This window comes from Protopterus annectens, chromosome 1.part0 (genome assembly GCF_019279795.1).
Source record: "Protopterus annectens isolate FY-2018-M chromosome 1.part0, PAN1.0, whole genome shotgun sequence".
Lineage (NCBI taxonomy): Eukaryota > Metazoa > Chordata > Ceratodontiformes > Protopteridae > Protopterus > Protopterus annectens.
Window position 1 is genome coordinate 687,495,701 of NC_056725.1, and position 26,450 is coordinate 687,522,150.

Below are 26,450 nucleotides of genomic sequence, written 5' to 3' on the forward strand. Positions count from 1 at the left end.
AGTGGACTACCATCAATGTGGTAATTCATGGGAACTGAGTTTTTTCTAAAGGGGATGAAGACACATTTTTTGGCATTGAGCTTAAGGCCATGGTTCTGACACCAGTCATTGGTCTCAGTGAGCCCTTTCCGTAGGATGTCAACTTCAACATCCCTTGAGGAGTTAATAACAGCTCCCAACTTGCAATAATCTGCAAACTTTGTCAGCCAGAGTCCCTTCGGGTTGGCCTGGACTTCAGAGAAGTAGATACCAAACAGGAGAGGACCCAGGACTGAACTTTGTGGGACTCCACTCGTGACTGGTCGGCAGCCTGACTTAGAGTTGGCTACTTTCATACAGTGGGTTCTATCTGTGAGCCAGTTTGCAACCCACCTAATGATATAGGGGTTGATGCCTAGATTACTGAGGTTTTCTATGATTCCTGAATGGGGAATGGTATCAAACACCTTGGCCAGATCAAGGTAAGCTGTATGAACCTCCTTGCCCTTATCCACAGTACTGGTGACTGACTCAAAGAAGTTGACCAGGTTGAGCAGGCATGAACTACCCTTTACAAAACCAAACTGTGTGGAATCCACAGTTTGGAGATTCCCTATATCCTTGTTTATTAGGTGCATGATGATGCATTCCATAGATTTGCATATCAGACTTGTCAGGCTAATAGGGCAATATTTCCTAGAGTCCATAATTACTCCTCCTCTGTGGAGAGAGATGACTGTAGCAGTGCAACATTCAGTAGGGACAAAGCCTGAGGTGAGGCTGTGATTGAACAGGGCAACCAGGTGTGGTGCCAGTTCACTTTGTAGTTCATGTAGAAAACAGCCAGGGATATTATCAGGTCCCATAGAAGCTGTATTCTTGGCCTTGGACAGTGCTGTTTTAACCTGTGCAGAAGTAATACTGGGTGCCAGGCAATATACTATTATTGTGATTGGTCCTTTTGGGGAGAGAGAGAGGTAAAGTTGGCACTGAATCTGTCAGCCAGTATACTGGCAATATCTGTTGGCTCAGTATAGGAGGTACCATTGTGCAGTAGCTCACAGCAAATCTGGGTTTTGCCATGGGGATTCTTTACATAACTATAGAAGGCCTTGTGGTTATCTTTACTATCTGCTGCAATTCTGTTTTCATAGCTAGCATTAGAAGATCTGATGAGGGATCTCAACTTTTTGTTGAGGCTAATAAGAGAGTTTTTCCAGTCTTGGGACTTCACCTTATTCCACATCAGTTTCTTCCTCCTGTTGTAGAGTTTGTTTATGGCAGGGGACCACCAGATTGGCTTCTTTTTTTTGGAGGAGAGTGTCTTGGTCCTATTGGGTATGATGAGATCCATGCATTTGTGTACATGTCCCTACAGTACATTGGTGTATGATTCAGTGTTCATGCAGCTATTCTCCATTTGCATGGCTGTCATAATGTTAGCCACCTCTGTTTTTATGTTTTTAGGAGCCCAAAGTTAACTTTGGAGAAGTTTTTCATGGCAGTTGGGGGTGGTAGGGTGGGAGGTATGTGGATTTCCAAGGTGAGGGTAGTCAGATCTAACCAGAGAGGAGATGATTATTGGTGTAGAGTAATGATTGCACATGTTAGTAATGACCAGGTCAAAGATGTTGCTCCCTCTAGTGGGGGTAAGAATGAGCTAGTCCAGGGGACTGGAATTAATGAATTCCAGGAAGCGTTAGGCAAGTGTACATGAGTAGTTTACCCAGTTAATGGCGGGGTAGTTGAAGTTTCCCAGTATGAGAGTGTTAGATTGGACCCTAATATTCTCCAGGGTGCTTAGGAACATGGAGTGCAAGTCTTGGGACATGGTTGGGGACCTATAGCAGGCTATAACCTGAATTGCTGTCTTACCCAATGTTAGCTGCACCTGAAGTATCTCTGATGCATTATGTTGAGCTACCAGTCTGGAGGTGTGCGCATCCTTTATGAATATGGAAACACCTCCGCCTTTGGACCCTTATGGTCTCTAGATCAGTTAGACTGGGTTAAGATGTTTATGCAACATTAAGACTACCATTTTAAGGGTTGTCAATAATTCTTCTATAATTACAGATAACTCCATATTCTCCTTTTTTGCCCTAGCTAGCCTCACACCAGAAAACATAGAATCTTGATCTCTCCTATATGCCAGCTATGAACATTCATCCACAGATCTTATATGAGTTTCCTGATGTCTCCTGGCACCACTCAATGGGTCGTGTCTGCTTTGAATTATTATTTAGCCCATATGCTATGATGCAGGGCTCAAAATAGCTGAATTTTGATTCCTTTCTTGTTCAGGGTATACGTTTCATTTAGTGAGGCCTTTCAAATGAGGCATTTGCAGTGGCCTTGTTATAAAGATGTCATTCAGCTCTACATCTTTTTTTCAGGAGAAATTTTTTTTTTTTTGCATTCTAGAGTACTGATTGAAATTCATCCTAAAACAAATAAAGTAAGCCAGATTTACTCTACTTAAGATATAAACTATAATACTGCATGTTGCCTCTTGGCATGTGAGGCTGTGAAAAATCTGCCATGATATATTATGATGAGAACAGGATGGAGATGGAGTTTTTGTCACAGATGTGAGATACAGGTATGTTTTAGATGATATATTATTTAATGTTATTTATGAAGTGTTTGTGTTTCTATTTTCTGAGCATCTTCTTGGGAAAAAAAAAACCTTCAACCTTCATCTGGCCTTGAAAGGACAGTACATGCTCTGGTCTCATTCCTCCTGCTTTACTGTAATTCTGTCCACCTTTATTGTTTTGGGTCTGATTTTTCATGCCTTCTGAATGGGCATAATGAAATGGCTATTCTACAGACACCTGTCACCTTGTGTTATGAGATCAGTACAAATTACTGGTTTTCTCAACATTTGTAATATACAGGATTATGATCAGTCTTCGGTCATAACTTATTTATTATGTGTGTTTGAGAGATAAATGCCAAAAAAATTCAACTGGAGAGTGAATCTAGGTATCCCAGTTAAGAACACATTATAACAGTTATGATCAGAGACTGATCGTAATTCCTGTGTGTATGGAGATTTATCCGCTTCATGTACTACCAGTTATAGAATACTTGTTGAAGTATAAAGTTCTCTAGCAGCTGTGACCGTCTGTAAACCACCTAGTGCTCTCAAACCATCAGAAGCTCATCTCTCAGCTACCTTAATAAAGATTTTTGAAGAAAAACAAAATGGGTGGACAGAGGATGAAAAATCTGGAAAGTTTTAAATACTGCTATTATTCACTTAAAAATGAACTACAACAACATATTTTGCATAAATATGCTTTTTCTGAATAACAGAAAGTATGAAACTTTAATATCTGAAATTGCTGACTGATTACACTTATCAGTGATGTAACAGAAATGAAAAAGAGACAGAACTAATGTATGAAACTGATTCAGGGGCAATTGAGAGACATGAAAAACAGGTAGAAAATGAAGATATTTTACCTTCTGTTGCTGCTTTTGCCAGCGAATATTGTCCACTGTAATTGCCTAGTAGGAGAGACGATTGTCACAGCACTTGTGCTGCTATGATCAGGTCTCACTATATATATATATATATATATATATATATATATATATATATATATATATATATATAGAGAGAGAGAGATATGTCTGTCTTTCGGCTTTTCCCGGTTAGGGGTCGCCAGAGCGGAACTCCGGTCCGCTAATGATTGGCAGTAGATTTTTACGTGCTGGCTTGCCGGGTCTAACGCACAATCTTCAATGAAGGAATGCCCATTCACGCATATCGACACACAGAAGACGTTCTAACTGAGAATCAAACGTTGGCAACAACGCCACCGCAGCACCACCACCGCAGTCTATATATATATATATATATATATATATATATATATATATATATATATATATATATATATTTTTTTTTAAATTCAAGAAAGCGTGACATCTTCTATCCATAACATGACAGTTCAGACACACATTCTTCACTGCACACAATGGCCAGGATTCAAAAAGGCTTACCATGATTTGAAAGGCTTAACTCAGAGGGCTTCCACATCATGGTATGCCTGTCCATTTCAGACACTGCTTTCCCATTACTCTTTTCAGTGAAGAATGTGTGAATGAACTGTCATGTTGTGGATACATGTCAGTCTTTCTTGTGTATATAGATACACACACACACACACACACATACATATATATATATATATATATATATATATATATATATATATATATATGTATATGTATATATATATATATAGTGGTGGAAAACTAATTATTGGGGCTAGCAAGAGAGAGAGCATGTAATTCTGACAGACTCCTTGCCAAAGTAGTCGCCAGCAGCCGTTGTCTTCTTGCTTAATTCTTTAAGACATAAGAAGCAGCGGCAGCAGGTTTCACATGGGGCTATGTAAGAGCCTGTTGATGACATTCAGCTCCACGGTGCAGTGAGGTCTTTGATTTGGGCTTTAAGGGGGAATGTCTCCTTGAAAAAGATTTTGCAGAGAGGCTAATGTAGAAGAGTTGAAATACTGCTGTAAGTTGTAGATCACTACCAGCTGAACTTTTGAACTGGAATAACTATCTCCAAAGTCAAACAAAGTATGCCAAGAATTGTAAGACTAAATTTATAGGTGCTGAGAAGGGATGTGGTCTGTGATGCATTACCCACACTGGATATCGCTTTGACTCACTCTTGTATAATTTTATGATGATGTGTTTCTGAGAGGCTGAGAGGATCTGAAACACTCCTTTAGGAGATAATGAGTTTCTGGCCTTCACTGGAAAATTGAGAAACCAAATGGTATATAATTGCCACTTTGACCAGAAATAATGAGATATCCACCCTTCCACTCTTTCCTGCAGATGAATGCAATCTTATTTCTCATTAGTTTTCAATGTTACCCAGTTTGTTTTTAGCACATTCATTGTAAACTACTGCTGTTAGACTTTGAATGGATCATTTTGCTATGACCTTCTTGGATAGTAGATTCAGTAAAAGCTGTCTGTACTATACAGATTTCAATGTATGTTTCTCTCCTGACCTGCTATAGGTTTTAGCTTTGCAGTATGTTATCATAAATTTGCAATTAGCATTGTAAGGTTATCCATTTGGAGGCCAGATCATTTCTGATACTTAAGTGAGTTTGTTTCTGTGTAGGTGGCTTCTTCTGTATGACGATTTTCAGTTAGCTCCATTTTTCTCTTGAATTGTTCCTGTTCAGTGCAAACATGAAGTTAAATGATGTGTTGCTTCTCCAAATTCATACCTGTAGACATTCATAACACTGATAAATAACTTAAAAAGAGACAGATATCAGAAATGCTAATGTTGGGGGCAAGGAGTTCCCCAACAAATTATTCATTCTCACATATTCAGCCTTTCACAAGAAAGGACCTGTCATTTTTCTTTGTCTTGTTATTCCACCACCAGCCATGTCAATGTACTTCTCCATGGCCAATCCTACACAGGGCATTGGGCCCATATTTAGGACACATTTGTCTACTAACCAGAGCTGTAGATATATTTTGTTATGGCACATACCAGTCCTAACCATATATCAGTATAATCCTTGACAGGGCAGAGTTTATCATTTTTGGTCTTTCAGCATGGTATTATAATAGCTGAAGCCCAGGTTACAGTGTACACACAACTTAAAAAAGCCTTGATGATCAATGATCTATCAATTTTACTGCGACTATCATCTATCCTCTACTAGGTAGTGTCCAGGCTGGGGGTCTAGGCAACTTTACCCCATCCATAAATTTCACCGACTTGTAGGTAGTTATTAGAATACAAGACATACAGTCCAGGAAACCATTAATTATCCTATTCCCAATTTTTTTAAAGCAACATATGGTTCAATGACATGCTAAAGGTCAACCAGGAGGCAAATACAGGCAGTGGGAATCAAACTCTGTACCCCAAAGAGTAGTTTGTTAAATCTTACAGCTTTACTCTTTGGTACCAAGTACCATAATAAAGAATATAATCCAGAGAGTACTTTAGCCATCAACCCTCCCCACTTACAGTGTGCAAAGCACTTCACATACAGGTTAACCTTACTGGGTTAGCTGATACCATCTTCTCATGCCTATTGTCCTTATATGGCTGCTCAAGCTATGGCTGTCTAGCTAACCCCAGATCTCTGGGGGTGTAATATAAACTCCACCCCTCTGCATCAAGGAGATGGCTAACAACCTGTCTACATGAAGTAGATTTTAATTCTCTGTACTTCATGTCTACTCCAGTGTGACAGAGTTTGTCTGATGATGGTTCTGACAACACACTCTGTAAACCCTGTGTTTATCATGACAAACTTCCTGCTTTTCCAACTTCAGTTATCCTAATCTAAAGCCTCATGTAGGCATTTCCTAAAATAAATCCTAAGTTATTGTCAGAATTGGACAGGTTGGGACGTGAAACCATATATCAGCATGCAGATGTTAAAAACAGATCTGTTACCATCAGTAACATGATGTTCTATAATAATATAATAATAGCTATGAATGAAAAATTGTGCTGTGATGTAATTTATATAGACTTTGACAGGATCATACACAAAACACTGACCAATAAATTAGAATAACTAGGTATTAATGTATTCTTAATAAGATGGATAGTTGCATGGCTTACAAATAGGACATGGCAAGCATCAGACAGCAACTGGAAAGGTGTAATTCTTTTTTACAGAGTGTCCCACAGGGCTGTGTCCTAGGCCATTACTTGTTTAGACTGTATCTTTCAGACCTACCTTTTTCATCTGAGATGTTCAACAGTATATATGCAGATAACCTGAAATTGAATAAACTGATTACATGTTTTACGGATAAGGCTTGTCTGCAAAAGAACTTGATTAAATTGACCATTTGGCCACAGGTGAATAATATGCTGATAAATACATAAAAAACTAATCATATGAGATTTGGGAGACATAAATTGAAAGGTGACTATTTAATACAGCACACAGTGACTGAAATTGTAGATTAATTTAAGGACTTGGGTATATGGGTAGATCCAGTTTTGACTTTTTCTAATCATATCAATTAATTGGTTGATGATAGTTATAGAGCTATAGGTTGTATAAAAAGATTTATAAAGTTTAGGAAATCAGAAATGATAAAGTCATTGTTTGTTAGTTACATTAGACCCAAACTTGAGTATGGAATAACAATATGGAAACCTTATAAGAAAACAAGCTGGGAGGGTGGCCTAATGGTTAAGGTGTTTGCCTTACAAACACAAGCTACAGGGTTTGAATCTCACAGGGGATAATTGGCTAGGCTTAAAATGGCTCGCAAGGGCAGTTAGCTAAGTACTAACCTATGAACCTATGAACCTATGAAGCGTGAGTAAACTGGAAAGAGTATAGCAAAAATGTACAAAGGGCATCCATGGATGTGAAAATTTAAGTTATTAGGAAAGACTAAAATATATGAACTTGTACTGTGTCTGTTACAGATATCTAAGAGGAGATTTTATTCAGGTGTATAGGGCATTTAGAGACAACTATTTCTGGGAATGTAACCTTTTTAGAAGGTTCTGCAGGAAGAAGTGTAATAATTGGTTCTCTGAGAGAGCAGCTGATACATGGAACATGCTACCAAATTAAATTAAAGCAAGTACTAGTTTAGATATTTTTAAGAACAGCCTGGACACTTATTATGGGAACAAGTGTTTTGCTATATCGGCAGGCTAGAAGGGCATTAATGCCTGTGAAATATTTGTATGTATGTATGTATGTATTTAAGAAGGTTTATTTAAATTTTTGATGAGGATTAATATGTTTAATAACTATTTAATAGGTTTAATAATAATAAGAGTTTTAGTTTCACTTTTGCTTATTTATTTATTTACTAATGGTTTAAGATGCATTTTTATAATGTTTCATAAATGTGTACAGTGCTTATGTTAGGCACTTGAATTAAGGTCTGTAGAGATCTGCACCTATGCATTGAAAAAAACTGAAATCAGACTTGTGCTAATGTTTATGCAATTAACTTTTGCACTCAGAACTACAAGGCTTAACTCTGTATCCCTCGGTTGTCAATCTAAGCTGAACCCACAACAACCTACAATTAGACTAAGAGTATTATCACATCTTGGCTAAAGACAAACTTACAGTGAGGTAAATTGAGATGCATATCCATAACAAACTTAAGTTGAAGCTGAGCCCACAGCACACTGCAGTCAGATTTATTGTGAACTGAGAGTAAACTACAGCCATTTAATATAATGCTATCAAGTTTAGACTCCACCAAAAACAATCATGTTGCTGATAACTTTTCAAAAACTTCAGTTATTATCTTTGAAATAAAGACACTTTTCCACAACTCCAGTTATTCTCTTTAAAATAAAGTCATATGGATAAAAAGATATATTTTCAAAAACAACAGTATAAGTTCTAGTGTGATGATATATTCCTTAATAAATTCCTTACCAACACAAGTTGTTGTTTGTGAGTCAAGTCGAAAGCCTGATGGACATCGACAATGGAAACTTCCTAGAGTGTTTTCACATGCTCCATTGGTACAGGGACGGGGAGTCTGACGGCACTCATCAATATCTGCAAATACACAATGAGAAACTTAAACTATAGTTTTTATGAGTTTATTGATAAATTGCTAAATATATTTTTTGGAATTGTTGCACTTGTATCAGTAATGTTCAGTTCCAACTGAACCATTTTAAACATTTTTACTTTTATTTGAGTTGCTGGATTTCTGAACATAACAAATAATGCAGCCAAATGTTATTAGACACTGTCTTTTAAAAGTCATTCTATTCTTCCCTAACTTCCTTACATCTATATGTAAGGCATAACTGTCTAAATAAACAATAAACCAAATAAAATCAAATTAAGAGTCATTTGTGGTAGAAATGTTAGCATCTGCAGACTGAGTTATTTGTACCACTGCATCCCGCAGATCTTACAAATCAAAGTTTCATTATATTTTTTAAAAAATAAATATTCTTCTGTAATATTTAAAAAAATGTTGTCTTGGTTTATGATTAGATAACAGTCTGTCATCAAAGCCCAGTGTCATGATGTGCACCACTTAAAAAACAGTCATGCCAAATAACAGTATCAATAAAATCAGGATACACTAGCAATAAAGATGTTAACTTTATTTTGTACAAAGTAGAAACACAACAAAAGTGATTTTTTTATCAGTTCTTTCATCAAGAATACTCTGGTCTGGCACTAAACTCAATGCATTGTCAGACACAGTACTTCTTCAAAAGGCAATTTTATAGATTTTATCATGTTGATACTATAATATACTGCGGTGGTGGTGGTGCTGCAATAGCGTTGTCGCCTCACAGTAAGACTCTATCTGGTTCAATTCTCAGCTAGCATCTTCTGTGTAGATACATGCATGAATGGGCGTACCTTCGTTGAAGGTTGTGCGTCAGAGCTGGCAACTCGGCACGTAAAAATCTACTGCCAATCATTAGCGGACCGGAGTACCGCTGTGGCGACCCCTAACCGGGAAAAGCCGAAAGACACAACAGCATCATGTTGATACTATAATACAGACTCACAGTATATAAGGGGTCATGGGAGCTCAACCACATTTATCATCACATCCAGAATATGTAACTATGTGTTACAGTGTACTAATTAGGTATTCTTATTAATTTATGCCTGTCTTTGAATCTTCTGTATTACTGTCACCTGTTTAACTCTTTGTTCTGCTTTATATTTTTTGACTTGTAGACAAATTAATTGAATATTGCAGAATATGTTCTAGACTTGCTGTATCTTTGCACTCTTTGCATCCAGGTCATGGCTAAAAAATGTCCTTGAATCAGTCTTCCTACACAGTTAAGAAAAATCTCTGCCTTTATTATTAAAAAAGGCAAGCTATAAAGGGCTGTGGCTCACACAAATCTACAGCAAGAACAGGACAGGGCCAGTATGAATAAAGTACTGCGTTTGGTCAGATTGGAACTGCACAATGATTTCATATATGAAATATGCACTAAATATAAGAGACATGCTTATGTCAGCTCTGTGATAAAGAAGAATGAAACTCTGACTGAAGTTCTAGCCTATCATGGGAGAAGGAGGAAGATGGCTTGGCCATCTGAAGGACTGCCATCTGAAGGAGACTGTATTTAGACATATCAATATTAGGCCACGACTGGTGGTCTATCCTGCCAAGAACTACATAGCACTATATTTGGCTAATGGTGTGTATGTGTGTGAGAAAATGCACAGACATTTTGCAAAATCTTTTTGATCCTGCTAGATGAGAGTGGTGGTGCCTCACTGCTGTCACATGGGCTGAGAGAAGGACAGGAAATTAATGGGCCAGTAGTGTTGATGGCGAATGAGTTTACAGTAGACAAAATACCTAGAAAAACATATTTCAATGCTGAAAAGTTATGAACTAATCAGTTCTTTGTCTCAACCCCCCCCCCCCAATCCTCTGCTCACACTTCAGGAAGTACAAAGTTGACACCGAAGTAAAAAATTTGAAAGGGTAAATATTTCCAGAAATGTATACAGTTGTCCAGTCCTTAACAATACAACCCTCATGACACATCACTAGTGCTTATAAACAAGTATTTTAAGTCAAAAAATACAATTTCCAAAAGACAGATGAGGCTGAAACTGTTACTGCTTTTATCCACCTAATAACTAATCCTTAGATGCAAGTTATTTCAAATCTGGTCTGTTAATGTTTTGCATTATATTTACATCAAGTAATTTCATAAGACATTAATGTAACTACTTTGATCTGGAAACTATAACTTTTATTTGTATTTGCTCCTTTTATTGAAATCTACTTCATCTACCATTGTTATCCTACTTCTGTAAATGAAGTATTCAGGCACCTGAATCAGTTCAGAAATCAGTCAATTAATTAATAATGTCTTGGTAACAGGAATGTCCATCACATCACATAAGGCCTGGGGTTGTATGCTTTTCCAAGTAAACATATGTAATACATTGTGTGGGCAGGATGTTTATGCTAATTAGTGCACTTTAAGCAGAGTAAAGGCTCAGTTCTGAGATTTATGTTTAATATGCAGCTGAAGCTCGTTCTTCTCTCCTCCTCCTCACTGAAGCTCGCTCTACTCTCCTCCTCCTCACTTCCTTTGTCTGTAGTTAACATTGTAAAATTCTGTAAACCATTAAATTGGTCAGACCGTTTTTACTACCTTTCTTGTGTTTGTGTGTCTGTACTTGACTCATTTTAGGTGGTAGACATTTATTTTGGAATATAACATTTGCTCTTTTAGTAATACATTCTTTAGGATTAAAGGATTTAAAGAATTCTTGGCATCTTCATCTGTTCTGAGAAGCAGGTAATAAAAGAAGACAAATTAAACTGCAGATACCATGACTGTATCTGATGTGAAAAAAACTTGGAAAAAAATAAACACATTTCGCTGCCAATGGAATTACAAATTCATCCATCAATCCCTCCTTCTACAACCCCCTTTTCCCATTTTTTGAATATGGGGTCAGGGAGTCACTTCAACAGTAACAATTATCTAGAGCCAGGGTTCACAAGAAGATTTTAAAAAGGTTCTATGTCTCTCTGTCCGCATATAGCAAAGAGATGCAATTTAAAGAAAAGTTTCAGTTATCTGAAATTAAGTGAAAAGTCTTAAGTTTGATGGGTAAACATTACAAAAGAAAGAATTTTAATCATAATCATAGTAAGATACTTTAAAGACACAAATCTGTGTCTTGTATGAAAATGCTTACTAAATTATTGTCTAAGTATGTGGCTAGCTTAAGAAATGAGCCCAAGGTTGCATTTATGGAAAAACATGGAATGAATGTCAACTAAATGATGAACAAATATAAAGGTTATTTTGAGAAAATAACTTCATATATGAAAATGTTTTAAATATTTAGCAGCAAATACACATGCACAACTTTTAAAAATAAAAGCAAGTTCAGTGCCATGTATTTTTGTGCAGATCAGAAATATGAAAGTCGTAGTCCCAACATTGCAGAAGACAGCAAAGATAATGCATTCTTTATATATTTTTATTTTTGGTGTGTTAACATGCACTTGAAAAATTCTAGTAACGCATGTGCGCTTCGGCTTTGATCTTTATAACAGTGATTGGTGCTGATCAAGGGCCACTCTCTTCCACTTTCTTTTTCATTGGCCCTCAACACATTCTGCAACCTTCAGAGGTTGGGTTTATGGATAGTAGGACTAATTACTATGTGAACGTCCTGGTTAGGATGTGATGCAGACTTGAGGATTTTGGTTGGTTCTTATTTTATTAACCTTACTGTTACTGGTTGCTCTAGTCTTAGCAGTGAGTATGACAAGCTGATTGTATTTTATGAAATGTAAGATTTGTTCTATAAATAGAATTGTTTTACATGTTTTTATGGTATGAGGAAGTGATCGTTATTGTGAAAATGCTTACCTCTGCTTTATTTGTACTGTATTTCATACCTGATTAAAGTCCAGTTTTATTTTATCCAGCCATGGTTCGATGTTTACCTATATTCTTTGTTTTTCATTTTAATATCTTGAGCTTGAAAAAAAATATATATTTTTTTATTTTATTTAACATTTCTTTATCGAGAAAGTCCAACTTTCAGCAGAGGCCTGTGGAGAAATGTTCCAGATGCATGTCTTTGTAACATGGGAGGAAACCCACATGAATACAGGGAGGACATGCAGACTCCACACACAAGGCACTCCAGCCGAGAATCGAACTGGAGAAACTCTTGCTGTGAGGCCACAACGCTACTGCTGCATCACTGTGCTGTGCTTGGAATATTTGGAATTAGAGATTGAACCTAGGGGTTTAAATGTCTTCAAGAGTCCTATTACCCCTTTTGATACCTCAGATTGTGATAAGATATGTCAATCAGCCCACCTTTATGCTTCTGCATGTGTTAGTGCACTGATTGAGTGAGATTTTTGCAAACAGAAGAAGATCAAAGAAAAAATTTGACTTGTACATACTGAATTAAATACCAGATTAATTCTTCACATAGTGATAACATGTTGTCTCTCATAAATGATCAACTAAAAACTACTGAATTAACAGGAAAGAGAATAAATTACAACAAGATTTGAGATAATAATAATGGTAAAAGATTTCTGTGTAAGTTCAAAATGTCAACAAACCAGAATACAGAAAATGATGTCACCACATAAATAATAAAAAGCAGCAACAGTCTACGCCTGCCTTTTCAGATGGTAGTAGATTTGGATAATGAAGGTAATAATGAACGCCACGGAAGCAGAGGAATTGAATCATAGAGGTATGGTGACTACAGGAGAGAAAATCAGCATTCCGACTACAACAGGAAGAGGGGGATTAATGGAAATGGCTGTAATGCACTAAGGAACAACAATAACAAAATAAACAAAGAAGGTGGCAATACGGTACAGTTTGTTGTGGGTACTGCTGTTTCCCCCCTTTTACCTTCTATTTTTGACCTACAAGTGAAACAACAAACTTCATTTACACTTACTTAAGATTTAAACTTTTAGATTGGTACAGAAACTATATTTGCTTTATTACTTTTCACGTACTAATTATTATCATTATGATCTGGATAATCATAATAGTGAAATTAATTGTGAACAAGATGTTTCTGATGATAGCTTTATTCCTGTGTTTCAGACCAAGAACAGGTTAATGCTTATTGTTTATTTAATACTTCCAAAATTAAGTGTGATAGTTATGTCATAACTCCATTTTGTAATGAATGTGTTGAACAATTTTCTAATATGGAGAATTTTGTGGGTCTGCATCACTTTGTCAAATAGCCTTTACATTGAATCACTCACTATTCACCAAACTCACTTACGCGACTGCTCATTTCAGCAAATGATCTTTTCAGCAAATTTTTTCTCAGGGAAAGGAAGTACTTGGCAATCATCGGGAATTTGCAATTTTCCCCACTGTAGGGCAGTCTTGCAGTTGGTATATTTAGTTAGAGGAGTGTGGGGGAAAAGTCCCCCACATTGCTGAGTTTTTAATTGTGTAGTGTTTGTTACATTCGGTATTTTGCCCACTAATTTCTTTCCCTTGGAGAATTTGCACTAGAATGGTCATTTGCTGAAATACGTTTTCGCTTAAGTGAGTTTGATGAACAGTGATTCAGTAAATAGACTATTCAACAAAATGATATTGACCCGAATTTTGCTGCTGATATCTTTTCAGAATTTAAATTGCAGAAAAAAAAACTCTGCTTATAATTTGACTAAAGCAGAATGGAATGCCCTCAATGAGTTCAGTAAGATCATTTTATTTTAACCATCAGATAAGGGCTATACTACTGTAGTTTTACATTACATACAATATTTACATATGTGTTGCTTACATCCTGAACATGTACAGTAGAGTTAAAAGAGCTATATACAAACGACTTATGTCAAACATTAATACATTGTTTGAAAAAGGTTATTGGTTACGTTATTTTTAATTGGAGTGACTTTGATAAAAATTAAGTTGCCATCTTACTTTGCAGATAAGGGAGACTTTTTGGATAGAATAAGGGATTCTTGCTTGGTATAAAGATATCTATTAAATAACATTAAACATTAAAAGTTTATATACTATTATTAATCACACTTATGGTAGAGGGTCATTAAATTATTGTTTGGGGGATAACTCCTCCACTTGTTATGTTATTGGTTTAGTTTATTTTTAACTGGCAATTATTTCACTTTTAATGCAGAATTGTTACATTAAATTAAAGGTACTGTTATGGGGGCATCTTATGCTAATTAAGTAATGGAATTGATTGACGTGAAATATATGTATGAATATATATTTTTGAAGAAACAAGTTATTATATATTTTACAGCTATTAATGATTTGCATTTATTAGTAGGGATGGTAAAAACAGTGTGGAGTAATTTAATTCATATTTACAAGAAACAGATTTGGCTTTGTTTTTTTGAGGTTGGCCAAATAAGTACTAGTGTTACTTTTCTAACTTTGGAGTTATATGGGTTAGATAATGCTAAAATTAGAACTGTTATCTAGTGAAAGACCACTTTGAATGGTCAGTATTAATATGATAAAAGTTGCAACAATCCACATTTATTGACATCATTGCCTTATGGTGAATTTTTGAGGCAATGCAAACTCTGTAGTGAACAAACTGATTTTTAGGGTACTGTAAATGAACAGTACAGTGCTGAAGATTGATTATTAAACATAGAAAAAAATAAATGTAATGTTAGGCAGGATTTATGTAACTTTTATCAAAAGATATATTTCATCACTACATGTAATATGTTTACAGATAAATTAATCAAATTGATTAAATGTTATTGGAAATTTTTAGTTAAGGATAACAAGAGATTACATGGTAGCCCCAAAACTCTATTAAGACAGGGACTTAGCATAAGTGTTATGTTAGTACACAGTTTTTACAAGCACCCCAAGTTACAAATAAATCTTAATATAGTTATGGATTTAAACAAGGTACCTTTCCATGTGTGTCATGTGGTATCAGATACAACAATATAACCTAATATTCATGCATACATTCTTTCTGTCTAGCAGTACCTACTGTTGATGCATTTTTAACACAGGTAACTTTACAAATATATTTTCACCTCAAACATCTGTACAAATCAGTGTGATTTTCAAAAAAACATACAATTCTTTACAAAACTCTAGCTAGCTATGCTGGCATATGTTACACATGTACTGCCTACTTTCCCTGGCACAAATGGCACTTTCTCATAACATCTCACCCCCGCCTTTAAAAATTCAAGCTAGATTTTCAAGTGACCCTGGAAAACATTGCTTGAGAAAAATGGGCCTATCTGGGAACACCTTAACTCATACCCTATCTTGAGACCCCATCTGCACTGGCATTGCCGACCACACTGTGGTGCCATACTGTCATGTCATATGCCTGCAACCATAGGCTACACCTTAATAACTTGGCATTTTGCTGGCTGCCTCGATGTAGCCATGTTAACCATAGGGAATTTCCTTCCATATAGATAGGACTGAAGTTTCTGCAGTGCCCATACTATAGCATGACATTTTACAGCTGTATAACACTCCTCCCTGGGTTGAAGTCTATGGCTGAGATATACAACTAGGCGCCCTTCTCTTTCTGAGGAAACCTGGCTGAGTACATCCACCACCCCATGGTTTGAAGCATCCACCTGTGCAATAAATTCTTTGCTGAAATATGGACTGGCTAACACCGGGGGTCCTCCCAAAGCCCCTTTAAACTTTTGGAATGCCTGCTCGCAGGCTGGGCTCCACACTGCCCTATCTGGCTTGTTTTTCCTTGTCAGCTCTGTGATCACTCGATCCCCCTAAAACTCCTCCTACAATCCACTGAAAATACTCAGTGCCAGGCCCTCCCTATCATGGTAAGGCTTCATCATGTTAACATGGTACAGTCTGTGCCCCTTGCCTCCTGTCTAGTAGGTTTACCATGTAATTAACATCACTGACCTTCCTTACCACTTTGAAAGGTCCTTGTCGAGCTGCCTGCAGCTTATTGTCTCTGACAGGAATGAGCACATAACCTCCCATCCCACAGCATACTCTTGAGCTCATGCATTCCTATTATACCAGACCTTTTTCTGCTGTTGGGCTCCTACCAAGTTCTCCTGGACCAAGCCCATGAGCTCCCTAAGCCTTGTCCTGAAGTTTAGGACATATGTCACAACATACTCCTTGTGGGATTCACACTCTTTCTCCCACTCATCACAAATCAAATCTAAAGGCCCCATCATCATATGCCCATACAGCAAACCAAAGGGTGAAATACCTATGGATTCCTGGGAACCTCTCTGTATGCAAACAGCAGATGGGGCAAATATTTGTCCCACTCTCTCTTAAATTGGTCTGCAAACACCAGTTTCATGGTCTTTATTGTAGAGTTTAACCTCTCCATAAGACCAGTCTGGGGGTGGTAGGGGATGGTTTTTAGGTGCTTTAACCCACAGTGATTCCGCAGGCAAGCCAGCAGGTCTGACATGAAATTGGCATGTCTGTCAGTCAGTATTTCTCTTGGGAAACCTACCCTGCTGAAAATTGCTAACAAAGCATTTTCCACCTTCTTTGCCTCTGTAAATGACAGAGCCACTGCCTCCAGGTATCTATTAGCATAATCTTTCACCACCAGGATATACTTCTTCCATGTGGAACTTGAGGTACTCAGAGACCTCACAATATCCATAGCTATGCTCTAAAATGTATCTTCAATCACAGGCAAAGGCATCAAAGGAACCATGACCTTGTCTCCTGTCTTGCCTACCATTGGCACTGCCACAGGTCCTGCAGTATCCTGTTCTATCCCTTGCAATCCCAGGCAAATAAAAGTTCTGCATAATATGTCTCTTTGTATGCTTTATCTCCACATGACCTGCAAAAGGAATGTCATGGGCTATGGCTAAAATACCAGACAGTAGGCTCTGGGCACTACCAACTGCTGTATTACCTCGCCCTCTAGCCCTCCCTCAGGGGTCTACTGTCTATACAGTCTCCCAATTCCTTGAGAATCAGGTGTCTCCTTAGCTACCTCCCTCAAGTTTTATAATATATGGTCCAAAAGCACAGCCTGTCTCAGTCCAATCTCTGTAACCCTTCCCAGCTCCCTTTCCACCAGAAGCCCAATCTCTTCTGACAGCGATGCCTCACTGTCAGCCTGGGCACTAGTAATCACCTCTGCCCTTGAAGTCACCCTGTCTCCTGGAACATTAGTACCTACCAGCATCTGTGGCACACTTTCAGGCTCATTGTTACAGGGTAGCTCCCTCCCTGAAATAGCCACTTCACTAGCCCCAGCTTAAGGTATGGGGTCTATCTTGGTCTCCCCCAGGCTACCTGAGCCACATGCTTGTCTCCAAGCCTGACTGCATGTAACTGCATGCACACACAGTACTGCATTATCAAAATCATTCCCTATCAAGACATCTGCAGGGATAACCTCAAACACACTTATCTGCTTGCTTCCTTTTCCAACCTCCCATTCAAGGAGAACCCTGACCAAAGGTATTTAGAAGGGTCCCTCCTAAATCTCTGAATGCCCAAGCAAGTACTGCTCCTCTTTAACCACTGTAGGCTTCACAATGATTATGTCAGTGACTGTGTCTATCTTAGTAGTGGCCTGTCTTCCATCCACTAAGACAGGATGCAAACTTTGGTGATAATTTGGTACCCCTGTTGTCTACAGACAACCTGCCACTGCCATGTTGTTATTCCCACTTGCTGGCTCCTTTACCTTTTGTTCCCCACCTTGCCTCAGTGGACATCTGTATGCTACATGGCCTGTCTGGTTACATTTAAAACATTTAACCCTTGGTCCTGGCCATGTACCTGAACTAGTGACTTCCCCTGTTACTGGTGTACTCTGTTGGGTTAAGCCCACCATGGGTTCCCCTATAATCATGCACAGTGTTGGGTATCTACTTCTTGTGCAGTGATGCCCTGCTTGCTAAGTAAAGATCCTCTTTTTTCCCTAGTTCATCTGCATTGTTACACTCTTGGTCTGCCAACCAGATTCTCATGGTCTCAGGCAAAGTACTAAAGGCTTGTTCCCCTACCAAAAGGTCTGCCAGCCCTTCAAAAGTGGTGACCTGACACCCACTCACCCACCTATGAAAATAAGTGCTTAACTCAGCAATATAATCACACATACTTTCATCTGCCTTGTGTCTATGCACATGAAACTTTTTTTCTGCAAGCTTCAGGTGTTAAGTTATGTTAAGTTAAAACATGCCAGTAAGCTTTGTTTAACTTTATTATAGTTTAAGCAATCAGTATCAAACAATTTAGAAACAGACGTTACAGCTTTACCATGGAGTAAGAAGGTCAGGAACCATACCTAGAGCTCTTGGTTAACATTATACTGTTTACATACCCTTTCAAATGGTTTACAATCAAAAGGCAGAAAGTCTGCTGAATGATAGCCACCTCCTCGAACATGATAGAAGCAACAGTCAGAATGTCGCTGTTCAGTTGTACAGCAGTTCATAAGATCATCAACAAGGCAGGGACATGCGAAGCATGGTTGGCAATGGAAGCTTTTGATTTTAATATCGATAAAATGTTGATGTTGTAGCGTCCACCAGGTGACCCATTTAATATGCATGGAGGATATGCATCGGTAATATCACCGTTCATGCTTGTGAATGTCGCATTCATGACAGTAATCCCTTTCAAATACATAAATTAAACTATCAAAATCGTCACCCTCTGTAAACTATGGAAGAAATTCACTGACCTTTATTGCTTTCGGGGTTTGTTATTACATTCCCCATTACCTCCATGACCCTGACAAAGAGTCAGCATCTCTGTCTCATTAAGTGGTCCCTTAAAAGTTGTTTCTAAAATGTTTTTCGGGCATTTACCCCTTCTATAAACAATAATGGGTTTCTCGCCCACAAATTCTCTAATTTGTATAACTGTATAAAAGTAATTGAATTGTTTGATAAGGTATTCTGAAGAAGTCTCTGCATAAGCAGACATGAAAGCGCTTAATGTTATTGTTTTGTTCCTTTATTTTAAAATGTGGTGCTGAATAAAACATTTTTTATTGATTTTGGTATAAATGGCATATTATTGTGTTCCCCAGCTCTGCTAGTGCCTTCAAGTGTTTAGAAATTAAAAGTTCACACAGTCATTTGGGATTTGGGAACTTATCTGTCCAGTGCTGTAAGAAACAACTTCTGTTTATTACACAGCTTATAAACAATAGGATTGTTCTTCCCTTCCCATCTAGGATGTCATTGTACCTCTCTACTCAGCTGTCCTTAGGCCAGTATTTGAGTATAATGCCCCCTTTGGCATGTGTTTGTCCAGACATATGCAACAACTGGAACATCATACCTTAGTAAAAGGATACAGGGCCTAAACAACATGTCCTACATGGACTGACTCAAATCCTATCACTTTACTCGGTATCCTACAAAGTGTTGAGGTGACCTGTTTCTGGCATACAAGGTATCCTATGACTCAATTTTGATGGATTGACCACACATCAGTAAGTCAAATGGCATCAGAAATACCTCTTCTGCAACATCAACAAAATTATTTGGAGGGAAGGTACATCGCAAAAGATACCACTGCTCTGGAACAGACTCTACATCCACCAAAATCAAAGTTTATCCATGTCTATATTCAAGTAAATCTTAGATCTATGGATGGGAACGAGAAAATTTACCCCAGGACTGGGTCCCCTCAAATATCTATGGTATAGATCCCAGTTATTCTCATTAGGGGCAATATATAATTACTGACCTTTGGATGGGCAAAGCCAGTCTTGACCAAATGGGATAGGATTATTTGAGAACAAAAAATGGAAACTGGTTGGGCTTAAAATGATCTGCAACATATGGATGAAAGCAGAGAGGAAGACAGGATGGGAGAGGGGAGAGAAGAGGAGAAAGAAGAAATTTTGTTGATGGTACAGATATACATAGAATGTTAGCCCAAAGATGGAAGATATGAATTTGGAGTTACGAGGGAGGAAGGAATAAAAACATGGGTCACAACAGCAGATCAAGGTTCTGGAAGAATAGGAGCAGATTTCCCAATTGCTCCAGAGCATTGTCCACTTAAGTGACTTGCAGACAGTCACACAGTAAGCAGATGGAAATGGAGAGACTCAGACCGTGGACTGCAGGAAGCAGCTGACTAACAGTTCATAGCCTTAATCCTCTTCACTAATTGCCAGACTTTGTGGGTAACCAGAGTAAATGGAGAAATCCCACACAAACATAGAGATGGCATGCAGGCTCTGCACAGAAGGCAACCCAACTGAGATCCAAACCAGGGAGCCTCTTGCTTTGAGGTGACAGTGTTACTCTGCCACTGTGCTGTCCCTATAAACAATCTCCATCCTTAAAAAAGAAAACAATCTTTTATGTCACATAATGTGGAAAATTACCACTCCTGAGAATTACCACCCAGTCTCCAACCCCTGTGATCTTTGCTCAGCTCTTTTCACATATACCCACTCATGGTATTTAGAGCCTTGTTAAATCCAGCACTGACATCACTTTAAGAGTTGCTAATGATCTTCCTGTGATGAGATAGATTACTGAATGCATTCCATACTGATCTTGCATTTTAACTCAGCCAATCTGACAAAAAGAGAATGGAATTTTGATCAATCACCTATATGTCAGCTGTGATCATGCATACACAATCTGCATATGGGTTTTCTGTTGCTTCCTGGCACCACTCAGTGGGTTGTAAATGGTTTGTATTCTTATTTCTCCCATATGCTTAGATGCAGTCCTCAAAATGGCTGACTTTTGATGTACAGGGTTTACATGCTTCCATTTAGAGAGGTCATTCAAGTGAAAGTTTGCAGTATTATTGTTATGCTGATGACATCCAACTTCATCTCTTCTTTTTTTAAGAATAAATGTCTGCTTTAGAATCATGGAGGAAGGGTTAAATTCCATCCTAAAATGATAAACTACCTCAGATTTACCTTGTTTAAAATATAAACTATGATACTGCATGTTGCCTTTTGGCATCTCAGGCTGGGAAAATCTTGTATGATGTATTATGGCAAGAACAAAATGGACTTTGTTTCACAGATATGAGATCTGGACAGGTTCTTAGATAATATGTCAGCCCATAAAGTTGAGCTTTTGTCTTTTATAAAGTCTTTGTGTTTCTGTTTTAGGAGAATCTTTTGGGGAAAAAAATGCTATATTTATGTAACTTTCAAATGACAGTATATGCTTGGATCTCAACCCACTTAGATTAGTGAAATGCTACCTAAACTAATGGTACCAGTTTCTTCACTCTCCTAGGGAGATGCATTTTTTCCAACAATTTGTTCATTAAGGTTATTTTCATCAACCCATCTTCTCAAGATGGAAGTGTATTAAAAAAAAACTTTTTATGGAATTATCACAAGACATAGGCACACATATGTTAATAGAAAAGCAAATAAACTATATTAACATTTTTCTATTTACATACATTATACATTACAATGTTTCCTTTCCTTATAAGAACTGCTTTCCCTTAAATCTCACTCCTCCTAGGTAGAAGTATAATCTTTTACAAAAGATGGCAGTGCTTTATTTATATTAAATATTCACCAAAAGGTAAACTAAAACAATCAAATAATGCTTATTACATTATAAAAAGAATAAAAACTAGGTGTCTGTTCACGAACAGGTTCATTTCTGTACTCTGACTCCTTGGCACACAGCCTTCAAAGAGTTATACAACAAAAAGCCACTAAATTTAAATACCATTCAAACAACAATTAACCTCCAACAACAGGATTTTACGTTTGATTAAATCATTTCAAAGAAACATAGCATACTTCACAATATACCTTGCTTCTTATTTCAGTGAAAAAAAAAATGATCAATGTTTCATCCATCATTACATTTTCATGTAAATAATATAATATATTTTAATTTGCTTCTGTCTTCTGCTTGACTTCCTGCAACATGTAAAACATACATACATACATACAAATGTTTCAAGCATGGGCATTAAAGCCCTTCTAGCTTACCAATATACCAAAACACTTGTTCCCAAACCAAATGTCCAGGCTGTTCTTAAAAATATCTAAACTAGTGCTTGTTTTAATAAAATTTGGTAGTCTGTTCCAAGCATCAGCTACTCTGTCAGAGAACCAATTAGTACACTTCTCATTCCTATAGAATCTTCTACATAGGTTATCTGACGATTCTCTAGTATTTTTGATAACCCCAAACATTCCCAAAGGTAGTTGTCCCTAAATGCCCTATATACCTGAATAAGATCTCCTCTTAAATATCTGTAAGAGACACTGTACAAGTTCAGATATTTTAGTCTTTCATAATAACTTAGATTTTCCCATTCATGGATGCCCTTAGTATATTTCCGCTGTACTCTTTCCAGTTTATTCATGATTGTTTTCCTGTGGGGTTTCCATATTGTTATTCCATACTCAAGTCTGGGTCTAATGTAACTAACAAACAATGACTTTATTATGTTTGATTTCCTAGACTTTATAAATATTTTATATAACCTATAGTTATATAACTATCATTAGCCAATTGGTTGATATGATTAGAAAAACTCAAAGCTGAATCTACTCATATACCCAGGTAATTAAATGAGTCTACAGTTTCAATCACTGTGTGCTGTATTAAATATTCACCTTTTGGTTTATGTCTCCCAAATCTCATATGCTTAGTTTTTGATGTATTTATCAACATATTATTCTCCTGTTCCCAAATGGTCAACTTAGTCAACGTATTTTGCAGACATGCCTTATCTGCAACACATGTAATCAGTTTACCCAATTTCAGGTCATCGGCATATAGACTGTAGAATACCTCAGATGAAAAAGTAAGGTCTGAAAGATACAATCTAAACAAGTAAGGGCCTAGTACAGAGCCCTGTGGGACACCTTGACTGTAACCAAGGATTTCACCTGTCCAGTTGGTGTGTGATACTTGCCATGTTCTATTTGTAAGCCATACCGCTATCCATCTTATCAACAGTACATCAATACCTAGTTGTACTAATTTATTGATCAGTGTTTTGTGCATGACCCTGTTAAATGCTGAACTTAAATCTATATAAATCACATCACAGCACAATTTTTCATTCATAGCTGTTATTATATTGTTATAGAGCATCATGTTACAGGTGGTAATAGATCTATTTTCAACATATGCATGCTGATATATGGTTTCAAGTCCCAACCTATCCATTTCTGACAATAACTTATTCAGTATTACCTTCTCCATTATTTTATACAACATGAAAGTAGACTTAAGGGTCTGTATGATTTTGGGTTTCTCCTACTCCCCTTTCCCTTAAAGACAGGTTTAATAAGTGCATATCTCCAATCTCAAGGAATCTCCCCATATTTATATGACCTAGTGAATAATAGATGTAATGGCAGTGTAAGTACTTGCTTAAGTGTTCTCAAGTCATTGCTACTTATTCTGTCTCCTCCCTGCACTTTGTAATGCCACTAAACTTAGAGAAAACATGTTATTAATCTTCCTAATGTGCCCTTGTACCCTCTTTTCTAAACATCTGATAGCTTTCTGAATGCTAACATCAGGGAGTATAATCTTTGTTGCAGGGAAGCTACTCCCTAACATTTACAATATTGGTAATTACATATCGAGCCTTTTCACAACCAAGATCCAGGTGCCTTTCTGCACCTTGTTAGCTCCCAACCAGTCCTGTCCATGTAACCCTGTATATCCCAAAATGAATTATTTCACCTCCCATTACCCCATCCTACCTAGAGCATGGGGCCAAGATTCAGGAAATGCATATCCACTACAGTCATCTAGCTAGGATTACTTTGTTACATCACATATCCATCCCCAAAGCAACTGGTATGCACCCTGCCAGGGTAGGGTCTGCCATATTAGAATAATCAATACAATCCACACAGCTTAGAAAGCCTCGGTGATCAGTAATCTGCCATTTCTGTTGCTTATTCTCCACTATTCAGTGCCCAGACGGTGTGTCTTGGCAACTTTTACCTGAGTCTTAGGTTGCAGCTTCATACTAGGCAGACAGTCTAGGAGACCATTAATGAGCCTAACACAAGTTTCTAATTGTCCCAAAGCACTGTTTGATTAAGTGACATGTTCAAAGTCAAGCAACTGTTAATGCAGGCTGAGGGTATCAAACCCTGAACCCCAGAAAGTAGTTCATTAACAACTCATCATAGCCTTAATCCTCTTCACCAGCTGACAGACTAAAGCATACAACCCTGATGGGACTTGCACCAGCAACCATCTCCACCTACCAAAGCACATTTACAAGTTAACATTAATGGGTCAGCTAACATCAGCTGCCCACTCCTAGCCTCCCTGTCTGACTGCCATAGCAATGGGTTGGTTGTCTAGCTAAACCCAGATCTCCAGAGTTGCAGTCCAGACTCCATCCTTCTCCACCAAAGAGCTAGCTTTCAATCTGATTCCTGTCTACATGAAGTAGATTTTAATTCCTTGTGCTTCATCTAACCTACTCCAGTCTAGCAGAGGTGGCTGCTACTGGTTCTACGAATACCACTACAGAAACATCTAAATGTTCTTTTACTTACTTTGTGCTTACCATGTTGACCTGTCTGCCTTTCCAGCTTTAGGAATCTAAGTTTCATATAGTGTGTGACTAAAATAAATCCTTTTTAAGAAGGCTTATTTAAATCCCTGATTAAAGTTTCAAGTTTTCATTTTTTTTAGAATTGCATCTTCACTTTTATTTATATATTTGTTTACTGTTTTAGGTCTTTGGCTTTATATTGCTTCATAAATGCGTGCAGTCTTTATGTTGAAGCACTTGAATTAACAATGTGATTCTTAGGCAACTATGTTGGGTTTCAGTCTGTGGCAATCTACTCTTGTGTGCACTCAAAAAAAATTAAGCCGGACTTGTACTCACATTAATGCAATTAACTATGCATGCAGTACAAAATACAAGACAATCAGTTATATACACAGGTGACCTTTGTCTGAAAAAAAAAACACAAAAACCTACAGACTACCTTCCTTCTCAAATATCAGCCAAGGATGAACTCACACTGAGTTACTGTGAGACTTACATTCATAACAAACATCACTCTGAGCTAATTTCACAGCAAAATGCAGTCATATTTATTCTGTACCCAGACTAAACTATAACTACTCAATATAATATTATCAAGTTTTGACCCTCCTATCACAGTCATGTCACTGACAAGTATTTCACAGTTCCATTAAAGCCCTTGGATTAATGGAACATATTTCTAACCACTCTGACATCATATAATTTCCTAGTGCAAAGACAAGTTCCTTACCAACACAGGTTATCGTTTGTGAGTCAAACAGAAATCCTGAATTACATTGACAATGGAAACTTCCTGGTGTGTTTTCACATGCTCCATTAGTACAGGGATGGGGAATCCCATGGCACTCATTAATATCTGTCGATACAAAATAATGAGCAATAACTTTAAATTGTTAAATGCATTGTTTAGAATTTTAGCATGAATGTCAGTGATGATCAGTTCAAACTAATGTTTTTTAAATATTTCTAGCTGTATTCCTGTTCTTTACTTAGTGAAACTAACAGACATTGCAGACTTCATCTGCCATCATCTTTAAAAAAATTAATTTTATCCTTCACTAAATTCCTTACATCTGTAATTAAGACATAAATGGGTAAAGAAACATCAACTGCTATAAAGCCCTGTTAAGAGTCAGCTGTGGTAGAATGAGTCTCACACACACACACACACACACACACACACACACACACACACACACACACACACACACACACACACACACTATATAATGAGTTGAGACCTGTAAAATGGAAGAAATTAAACAATTTAAAGAAAATGTTTTCCTCACAAGAAAAACTGCAGACAAAACATTCCTCATACTTTAGCAATTATTCAGAATAAACTTTAACATATAAGCCTGACTATTAAAAATTCTGACAATCAAAGTTCAAAGCATAGATGTTTTTCCCACACTTATCGATTGTTTTCCCATTCTTGCCGGGAAGT

General features: G+C 37.3%; 1 protein-coding gene across 1 annotated transcript in view; it reads right to left on the bottom strand.

Annotated features, from left to right (window-relative positions):
- Positions 1 to 26,450, bottom strand: part of LOC122793921 (latent-transforming growth factor beta-binding protein 4-like) — a 2,484,519-nt gene that overhangs the window by 818,014 nt on the left and 1,640,055 nt on the right. Inside the window, exon 18 of the mRNA XM_044062009.1 lies at positions 8,418 to 8,543. Coding sequence (XP_043917944.1) covers positions 8,418 to 8,543 — 126 coding nt within the window. The remainder of the gene's footprint in view (positions 1 to 8,417; positions 8,544 to 26,450) is intronic.